At 50.7% G+C, this 10,905-nt stretch overlaps 1 protein-coding gene across 1 annotated transcript in view; it reads left to right on the top strand.

The window, feature by feature from the left end:
• Positions 1-3,580: 3,580 nt before the first annotated feature.
• EMH_0001110 (microneme protein, putative) overlaps positions 3,581-10,905 on the top strand; it is a gene marked incomplete at both ends in the record, with an annotated part of 10,173 nt that continues 2,848 nt past the window's right edge. The window contains 8 exon segments of the mRNA XM_013495450.1: positions 3,581-3,653; positions 4,102-4,248; positions 5,044-8,110; positions 8,114-8,466; positions 8,644-9,531; positions 9,672-10,157; positions 10,417-10,689; positions 10,888-10,905. Of these exon segments, the coding sequence (XP_013350904.1) occupies positions 3,581-3,653; positions 4,102-4,248; positions 5,044-8,110; positions 8,114-8,466; positions 8,644-9,531; positions 9,672-10,157; positions 10,417-10,689; positions 10,888-10,905 (5,305 nt within the window).

Genomic DNA, 10,905 nt, shown 5'->3' with positions numbered 1-10,905 from the left:
GCAGCAGCAGCAGCAGCAGCAGCAGCAGCAGCAGTCTTTGTTGAACGTGCATCAAAGCGTATCATTTGTCTTAGCCGAATTTTCGTGTTTCTATGCAGCTATTTATATCATTTACTTTTTGTATTTCAGCTCATATACTTATCACACTAACATCTGACATCGCCTGCAGCCAACAGCCAACGACGGAGAGACAGAGGGATGGGTTCCCCGTCTCGTGCGCAACTGCAGCTGTCAGTACACCGCAGCCTCCACAACACTTCTTTTGTAGATATATATGAGTCTATTAGACTTCATATTAACAGCTTAGGTTACCCTCTGCTCCCGCTGCGCCCCCTAGCACCTAACAGCAGAAAAATATTATGCAGTACGTAGGTAGCCCTTGAGCGATGCGAGGGAGCGGGCCTCCCCCTCTCACTGCGGTGTCTCCCCTTCTCTGCTAGCTGCCTCTCTACCCCTTCTGCTTCTTCGCCGGCTCAAGGGGTGGCCGCGACGCATGCACTTCAACTGAAGCACGGGGGTGCCGAACAGGCACAGGCAAGGAGAGTTGCGGGCTGTCTGTGCAGTTGAGCTGTGATTGCTTTTTAATACTCGAGCCAGTGGTCCGGCTCTGTGTTTTCTCAGAGCAGCTCCAGGGTGTGCCCCAACTACATACGCCCCAGGTGTATGTACACCTAGAAGCAGGCGCAGCGTTTATTGACTGCAGCGATTGCTAGTGAACGCCGAGGGAGGGGTGTAGGCACCCATCTTTGCGTTGGAAAGAGGGAGGAGTATCTGATACTTTTAGAGTATTTCGCCCGACGTATTCACACTGCTGCCGGCGGTTCAGCTGTTTTGGGCTGCTGCCGCTCACGGCAGCCCCAGGCTACGGCCAGTGTCGCGTTACAGAAATAGTTTTCTTGGTTGGAGACAGCGTTGCAAATGAGTCGTATGCTGTATTGCCACAGACGGCAGAAGCAAATGAGAGCTGTATATTCTTTCTCGATATGCCTGCGTGCAGTAACTGAGTTGGTGCACCCTATTTGACCCAGGAGGTAAACCAACGCCGTGAAGTGGGTCTGAACGTTGGGGGAGATGCGGCGGGAGCGGCTAGTCATTCCACCCACGGGACAGAGAGGACAGAGAGGGGAAAGAGAATAAGCAAACTGGACGGTGCAAAGCAAGAAGTAATTATGGTTCGTTGTTTAGGTTGCCTTCAGCAATAGTTCCCGCTTTTGTTGCTTCGCACCGAGAAGATAATAGAGGACCACCTGATCTCTGTTCGCCTGTCGGGTGTCAAGACAGCTTCCACCCCAGCATTTTTGCTTGAGTAGCAACTGATAATAAGTGCGAGTCTGGGGGGGGGGCCCCCATGTTCAGTTGCAACTGCAGCTATTAGATCTACTGCTGCAGCTGAAGCCGCAGTTGCTTCTGCTTCTGCCGTTGTTGTTTATATTGCTGATTCAGCATTTGATCGCACAGCGATGCGGCAGCTCGGATGTGTCACAGCCCATATATGAGGCCCTCTCCTCACGTGACAACAGTTGCCCGCAAAATGTTATGCATAGCTCACCTTTACGTTGTAGTGTGCATACTAACACTTGTTAAAGACTCCCTTGGCTCAGGCGTAGATGAGCTGATGACCGCTTCGCGCAAACGGTCCCCAGAAGCCCAGTCTCTTTGCCTACCTCCATTCCCCTCAAAATAATATTCTCGTTTTCTGTGGCATCTACGAACCGGTACACGTGTATTCAGGATCTCAGTTTCCACTAGTTGCTGCTCTGCCGAGCGACTTTGCTGCCATTGTGGGGCATATTCGAGTAAATTTTTGTAGATTCGGTAGCTGCTTTTAAAAGTGGGCACACATGGTATGGTGATGCCTCCACCATGTGTGCGCACCCTGATGTTCGTACTTGGTTTAATGCATTCGCTACTGTTGTCGCCAAACAACAACAAAGTACCCTATCCAAAGCATGGCAAAACGTTTTTGCTTCTTGCCCCGGTGCTAGCTCTGATGAGTGTACGAATCCTCTAAAACGAAGTTGTCTCTATAATAAGTAACTACCCGACGTCTCCTCCATTCACCGAGGAGAAAAGGCTAACTTTGTAGAGGATATTCTACACAGAACATCTAACACTTTTCTTTTCCCCGAGCAAACTGTCCTCATGACGGATCTGTTTTGTATGCCTGGTCTCCCTGCTGTGGCGAATGGGGTCCGTAGATACCAGAGGACCGTCATCAGCCGCAACAGAGTCAGAATGTCAAGTACAAGGATCGACGGTGCACATTGCACTTGGTGGCATGCTCCAGAATGCTTCAAATTAGCTCGCCTACCCTCTCGTCTCGAGGCGGCCTGGATGCAGCTGAACACAGGCCTGGGGCTGGCTGGGAAGGGAGCCAGCCTTGCATGCGCTGCAACTCACCTTGCTGCAACTTCTGGTGCAAGATGCCCCTAAAAGGAAGCTTACTCAAACCCTGTTTCGGCGCATGCACAAAAGGCGCAGGCCATTGCTAAACACTGCGCTGAACTTCGGTAGCCAGTGTGCATGCCAGTAGGGGATATCGCTGTTTGGTAGAACACAAGCCCCACCCGTCAGCGATTGCCAGTTATGTATCCTCTTCACTGAAATGTAGTGTATTCTCCGTTTAGGATTGATAGGAAATATAGAGAAATAAGTTTTTTGCCGAATTCGGGCTGAAAGCGACCAAAGCACCCCATACAAAGCCATACTGGGCGACGCCGGACCACGAGGGGGGGTACAAGACGGGGCGGAAAGCGCTAGAACCTTCAACTATTTATAGCCTCACAAAACATGTATTTGCTTTAATATGCGAATTATTCCCTTTTTTCTTCTAATTAATAGCAGGCAAAGCAGTCTTTTACAACGTGTCGTTGTCGGATCGGAGCCGCGACCCCGAGTCATGGGCACACGCAGTGTGCGCTGAAATCGAGCGGCTCAGATATTGAACATTTTCAAGTATAATTTGAATAGTATATTTACAGAATCTTTACTTTTTTTAAGAAGAAAATGAAGAAACGGACATTACAGCGGGGCAAGCTGTGAGCGGCTGGTGCCAGCGCTCGTCAATGGACCATCGCCGCAGGGCTCGGCTTTGGAGGAGTGAAAAAGAAATTTGTTTTTTGCAGTATATATAAAAATTAATTACCTATATTTCTGTTTTAAGGAGAAGATGTCCACGAAGGTGCGGAAATAAGGAGCCAGAGAGGCCGGGAGGCAGACGGTGCTCGCCGCGCGGCTGGCCGCACACACGAGGTACGGCGTAGCTAGCTTGGGCGATATCAACCTGAATCCGCTGACATCCTCACAACTTCTGCATCCCTAAAGTGGGACTTTCCTCCTTTTGAGTTATCTCAATATTTCTTCCTCCTTTTTCTTCTACGAGCTCCTGCTGCTCGTATCTTTGCGCTTGCAGCTTTCCGCTGGTGCCGGGCGCAGCCAGCTCACTACTGCCTTTCACAGCGTCGTTCCCCAATCTGGCTCATGAGCCACATGCTCATTTTTCTTCAGTTTGTTCATGAGAAGAGCTGCTACGGCGTAGCTCGAACTCAATTTTAAACGCAGCCGTTTCAGCGGCGACAATATGCTGCATCGCAACCCGCGGTGGGCGCTTTGTGCAGCCCTCGCTGCACTTTACGGCGGAACGGGGATCGCCAGTAAGTCCAAAGCATTCAAAAAGTTTTTTTTTAACTTCTTTAAACACTTTAGAGGTGGTTCATGCTCCAAAGCGGCGTTCCACAGTGATGGCTCGGCGTTCGATCCGCCTAGGGAACGCCTCCGAGTGCCGCCGGCAGTGCAGGTGTATTGCATGCTTACATCGGTGCAACACGAGTTTTATATTTGCTTTTAATGCATTTTTCACGCACTTCTGGCATTCAGCGGCTTGAGCTTAGCTGCAGCTGCGCGCCGCGAGGGTGCATCCATGTGCCTAGCGATCATCGAGGTGCAGCTAGAGTGGCATATAGAGTTAATACAGGACACATGCTACAGAATAGTAGTAATAATTTTCTTTATTTTATTGTTTGAAGACAAGATGCGAGGAAAACAGTGGAAATTCACTCAACATGTGGTCTTGTTGTTTTGTACTGTTCTCTGTCTTTGCAGGCGCCGAGGTTAAGAATGATTTCTCCGAGTGTGAAAACAGCTGGACCCCGTGGACGACCTGTAACAGCACAACAGGTCTACAAGAGAGACACAACTCCAAGTGCGAGACATGGGTGGAGGTCAGGGAATGCAAGAAACTAACAGGATGTAAGCTATCGCAATCAATCCCCCTCGCCGTGATAAACCCTTATATATAAATAAATTAACCCTTTGGAGTGTCTCGGCATACAGTTGAATATTTGTAAATACACAAATACACCCTTTGCAGTATCCCAGCATACAGCAGTATATTTGCATGAATCTGCTCACTACAACCCTCGCCGATTTGTCTTCTCATTAAGCCACGATAGAAACAACGATGTGTGTTTGAATTATTATATATCGTACATATGATACAGTAATTATATACATCAGTGCATACATATATATATACATACATATATATATATATATATATATATATATATATATATATATATATATATATTTATTTATTTATTTATTTATAGGCGGTGATTTCTCTGCATGGACGCCTGGCGAGGTGTCATGCGTGGAGGGTCAGTTTCAAACACGCAGCAGAGAAGGATGTCCTGAGGTGGAGGAGGTGAGAGCCTGTAAACCTGCAAGAGTTGAATGCAATGAACAGTGGACCCCATGGACAATGTGTGATACAAATAACCTACAAGAAAGATACAACTCCAAGTGTGGACCTGTAGAAGTACGAGAATGCAACATGACAAATGCAGAAATCGAAAAATGTAAGAAATATATTATCTCTTTCTTTATAAATATTTTAAATTAGGATTCTCACACAGATACCCATAAGCAGAAACATATGGACTACATACACACACACACACAAATATATATAATACATATACATATTATATACATACCACATATATAATTAGATTTTTATTTGATTGCGTATGATGCATGCAGGCGGTGATTTCGGCGAGTGGGACCCCCCTCTCTCTGGTGACTGTGAGCTTGGATCTACACACACCCGTCACCGCGCGAACTGCCCCCACCGCAAAGAGGTGCGGGTGTGCGGCACCTTCGACTGCAGCAGCTGCTCAGTGAACGCCACCTGCGATCCAATGGCTGCAGAATGCCACTGCAAGCCTGGGTTCAGAGGTGATGGAGAAAACTGCGAGGCATTCAACCCCTGCGAGGAGAGCCCATCACCCTGTGACAGCAATGCTATATGTACACCCGATGGAAACGAAGCCAAGTGTCAGTGCAAAGCAGGATGGGGAGCTGATCCAGCAGCAGGAAGCAGCAGCAGCCCTTGTGTTGAGGTCGATGAATGCGCAAACAACACCCACCAATGCCCAGCTCACTCCAACTGTGTCAACACCCAGGGATCCTATGAATGCAACTGCCTGCCAGGATACCGCAAAGGCGAAGACGGCCAGTGTCACGACATCGATGAGTGCGCCAGCGACGAACACAACTGCCCCGCTCATTCAACTTGCGTCAACACTGCTGGAAGCTTCGAGTGCCGCTGCAATGCTGGATACAGTGGAAACGCAACAGCAGACAGCCCATGCATGAACATCGATGAATGCGCAAACCCAAATGCTTGCTCAGCAAACGCAATCTGTACAGACACCGACGGATCCTTCACTTGCAGCTGCCCAGAGGGATACAACGGCCAGGGTACTCATGACTCTCCATGCTCAAAGATAGATTTCTGCGCGGATCCCTCACTCAACAACTGCGGTGCCCACGCCAGCTGTTTGAACACCCTGACGACATTCAAGTGCGTCTGCGATGCTGGATATGAAGGCCTCGGCACTCATGACAGCCCATGCGTAGACATCAATGAATGCTCCGCCGAGAAACCCACAAACAACTGCAACAGAAACGCCGTCTGCACCAACACAGACGGATCCTACACATGCGAATGCAAGACTGGCTTCAGCGGCGACGGTTTCGGCCCCTCCGGGTGTGCAGATATCGATGAGTGCTCAGCAGAAACCTCTCCTTGCGACCCGCATGCATCCTGCAGCAACACCGAGGGCTCCTACACCTGCACATGCAATGCCGGCTACGAAGCAGCTTCGACAGACGGCCATGCATGCAAGGACATCGATGAGTGCGCCACGGGAGCAGCAGTCTGCCACGTCTCTGCTCAGTGTGTGAATGTAGATGGAAGCTATGAATGCCACTGCCAAGAAGGTTTCATCGGTGACGGGAAAGTCTGCAGCGACGTCGATGAGTGTGCAGCAGATCCTTCTCCCTGCGGAGCCAACACCCACTGCCAGAACACCATCGGCAGCTACGAGTGCGAGTGCAAGCCCGGCTATGGACACATGGATAACAACGCATGCAGCGATGTTGATGAATGCAAGGAGGCAAGCACCAAGATCCCCTCAAACTGCAGCTGTGTCAACACCGAGGGCAGCTACAACCTTGAGGCCAACCCCGGCTATGAGCTCGTGAACGGCGAATGCGTGAAGATCGACTTCTGCGCTCGCGGTGCATGCAATGCTCTGGCCTCATGCAAGGAGAACGCCGAAGGCACTGCAGCTATCTGCACATGTCTGCCTGGCTACACCGGTGACGGAACTGCTGCTGGCCACTGCGATGACATCGATGAGTGTGCAACAGGTGAAAACGACTGTGCATCTGCAGAAGAGGGAGGCATCTGCGAGAACACCGTGGGTTCCTACAACTGCAAGTGCGCTGAGGGATACAGAAAGGACGGCAACAAGTGCATTGAGATCGATGAATGCGCAGAGGGAACACACAACTGCCACGCATCCGCCACATGCAGCAACACCGCAGGAAGCTTCACCTGTACCTGCAACAGCGGTTTCAGCGGCAATGGAGTGGAATGCGCGGACATCGATGAGTGCTCAACCGAAGCAGATGACTGCGGTGCCAACACCCTTTGCAACAACACCATCGGCAGCTTCGAGTGCAGCTGCGTCGCCGGCTTTGTGCATGCAGATGCGAAATCTTGTGTTGACATCGACGAGTGCGCCACTGGGGCTCACACTTGCTCTCAACACGCCACCTGCACCAACACCGACGGGTCCTTCACTTGCCAGTGCAACCCAGGTTTCGAGGGCGATGGCCACAAGTGCGAGGACATCGACTTCTGCGGCGCTGGGCAGCACGACTGCAACGTGCATGCAGAGTGCGCAGAAAGCGAGGACAACACCACCTTCAAGTGTACATGCGCTCCCGGATACAGCGGAGAAGGCCACGGCGAGACAGGTTGCCAGGACATCGACGAATGCGCGGAAGAGGGCATCTGCGGCCAGAACACCGTCTGCAAGAACACCGCAGGCAGCTACGAGTGTGCATGCAAAGAAGGATTCGTTCTAGCAGCTGAACAGCCACAGGGCACCAATGCATTGGTCTGTGTTGACGTTGATGAGTGCAGCGACACATCCAAGAACACCTGCGCCACTGCAGCAGACGGCGGCATCTGCCAGAACACCGAAGGCAGCTATGTATGCTCCTGCAAGTCGGGCTACCAGGGTGACGGCCACAGCTGTGCAGATATCAACGAATGCGCAACCGAGGGTACCTGCGGTGTACACACAACTTGCAAGAACACCCCAGGCTCTTTCACTTGCGAGTGCCTTGAGGGCTATGAGCACGCCGATGAAACCTCCTGCCGCGACATCAACGAGTGCGAGACTGGCGCCGTTGTTCTGCCACCCAACTCCACCTGTGTCAACACTGACGGCAGCTACGACTTCGAGTGTGTCGCTGGCTACCGCCGTGCTGATGGAGCTTGTGTGAAGATCGACTACTGCAGCGAGAAAGGATGCAACGCCAATGCAACTTGCCGCGAGAACGATGCAGGAACCGAGGCTATCTGCACTTGCAAGGAGGGATACGAAGGAAACGGCGAGGGTGAAGAAGGCTGCAGAAACATCAATGAATGTGAAACCAGCGAGCCATGCAAGGACTTCGGTGAAGGTGGTGTTTGCGTCGATACACCCGGATCTTTCACTTGCGAGTGTGCTTCTGGATTCATTCAACGCCGNACCTGCGCTGCTACCGGTGGTATCTGCTCCAACACTGTAGGATCCTTCACTTGCTCTTGTGCTAGTGGGTTCGAGGGTGATGGCCACACTTGCCACGACATCGATGAGTGCGCAACAGCTCAGCACACATGCGACCCCAACGCCACCTGCACCAACACCGAGGGAAGCTTTGAGTGCCGCTGCAACAGTGGATTCGAGGGAGACGGCCACACATGCCAGGATATCGATGAGTGCGCTGACCCATCCAAAAACACATGCGATACACACAAGGGTCTCTGCCACAACACCAACGGCTCCTTCACCTGCGGCTGCAAGCCCGGATTCAACCTCGCAGCTGACGGCAGCACATGCGAAAGTAAGGCTATTAATAAAAAGTAAAATGTCACAAAGCAGATAAATATTCTTCTTTTTTCTTTTATTGTACCCTTGCTGCCCCATATGCAGAGATGTTGTTTCTTCATTGCGCACGGTTGCTTTTGTGTACATAAATTTATTTTTTTTATTTTTTTTTTGGATTTTTTTGTGTGTGCAGACGTCGACGAGTGCACGGCTGGCACTGCAACATGCAGCGAGCGCAGCTTCTGCGTGGACACCGAAGGCAGCTACAACTGCGAGTGCAAGAACGGGTTCAAGCGCTCTGGCGACGACTGTGTTGACGTTGATGAGTGCGATGCTAGCGTGCATGCATGCAGCGAGCACGCTACCTGCACCAACACAGAGGGCAGCTACACTTGCGAATGCCAAGAGGGATACCAGGGCGACGGCAAGACCTGCGAGAAGACCGTTGGTGCCTGCGACTCTGCTCCTTGCGGTGCCCACGCCACATGCGAGCCTGCTGGCGACAGCTACACATGCACTTGCCATGAGGGTTACGAGCTGCATGAGGGAGTTTGTGTAGACAAGAATGAATGCGAGAGCGGCAGCCACAACTGCGACCCGCATGCAGTCTGCACCAACACTGACGGTTCCTTCACATGCGAATGCGGCAGCGGATACAAGGGCCTGGGCACATCATGCGAGGATATCGATGAGTGCGCTGGCAACGCAGCAGGTTGCGACGCCCATGCAGTCTGCACGAACACCCCCGGCTCATTCAAATGCGAGTGCAAGAGTGGCTTCGAGGGCGACGGTATGCACTGCACGGAGAAGGTGATCCTCCCCGGTCAGATTCACTGTGAGGCATGGAGCGCATGGACCGAGTGCAAGGACGGTGCAACCCACAGCACACGTAGCTGCATTGCTCTCCCCTTGAAACAAGAAACCCGACTCTGCCCTGAAGTTGAACTCCCTGAATGCGGGGAATTCAGCGACTGGACTGCATGCCCTGGCGTAGACAACAACCTGTCTCACAGACGTGCAGAAAGATTCGGAGAACCAGGATGCGAGAATGCAGAAGAAGTCCGCGAATGCCCCAATGATGGTGAGCCCCTGACTCATATTCCCTTTCCCTCCTCTTCATCATCTTGCATCTCATATATATATATATATATATATATATATATATATGTTTTTGTTAATTTGGTGTGTGTATTTATTTTGTTTCTTTTTTTTGTGTTTCAGAGGTTGAGGAGAAGTGCGGTGAATGGGGAGAGTGGACAGCCTGTGGCGATCCATCGACTGGTCTTCGCACCCGCACACGTGCAAACTGCCCCGAGCAGGTTGAGTTTGAGCGGTGCACGATGCCAACAGAGCCAACAGAGCCAACAGAGCCAACAGAGCCAACAGAGCCAACAGAGCCAGGGACAGGAGGTGAAGAAGGTGGTGTTGAGGGTGGTGAAGAAACACCAGGAGCAGGAGCAGAAGAAGGCGAAGTCACCACCGGCCACTGCACAGAGTTCGGCCCATGGACTGCATGCAAGAAGGGAGAGCATGGAATCGGAATGCAGCACCGCTTGTGCGTTGGCAGAGATGATATCGTTGAATCCAGAGTCTGCACAATCGAAGAAAACTGCGGTGAATGGTCCGACTGGTCTCCATGCACAGGAACCACGCAGCGGAGAACAAGAAAGAACTGCCCCTCCGTCAAGGAAGTTCGCGTCTGTGCAGGTCAGTCGAGCTTGCNCAGCGGAGAACAAGAAAGAACTGCCCCTCCGTCAAGGAAGTTCGCGTCTGTGCAGGTCAGTCGAGCTTGCATACATATACACAAATTTGAATTTGTGTGTGAATTCATTACGTGTGTGTCTGTGTGGGTGCATGCACTGCACACTGACTGCTTCAGATTGACTGACATATATGCTCTTAGTATAGATGAATACGAGTAGTATAAGGATCTCTTTGTGTTTGTGTTTTTTTTGTTTTGTTTCAGGCGACATGCCATTCACTGACGAGTGCACATGGGACAGCTGGTCACCTTGCAACTTGTCTATGGACGGCTCTTACCTCCGCACCCGCTTTTCCGCTGACTGCGAGATGAGCGAAGTTCAGCACTGCACACCAAGCACCGATGGAGGAGCTGTTGAGGGGGTATGCACAGCCTGGGATCCATGGACCGAGTGTTCAGAGGGAAAACAAACGAGAAAATGCGCCAACTTAGACGTCGAGGAAACAAGAACCTGCGGCGACGTTGCAGACGACTGCGGTAAGCAGAGAAACCATGAACATTCATGATGATAGTTTTGTTTATAATAATACTATTATGGTCTGAATACATACATAGGTGATGAGGTTGAGAGGCTTTATTTTATAATATAATATATATATATTATATATATATATAATATATATATATATATATATATATATATATATTATTTATCTGGTGTTTGTTTGTACACAGGCTCATTCGGACCCTTCG

This window comes from Eimeria mitis, genomic scaffold (assembly GCF_000499745.2).
Source record: "Eimeria mitis Houghton genomic scaffold, Emh_scaff158, whole genome shotgun sequence".
Lineage (NCBI taxonomy): Eukaryota > Apicomplexa > Conoidasida > Eucoccidiorida > Eimeriidae > Eimeria > Eimeria mitis.
The sequence above is the reverse complement of the archived record's forward strand: the minus strand, read 5'-3'. Positions and strand labels throughout refer to the sequence as shown.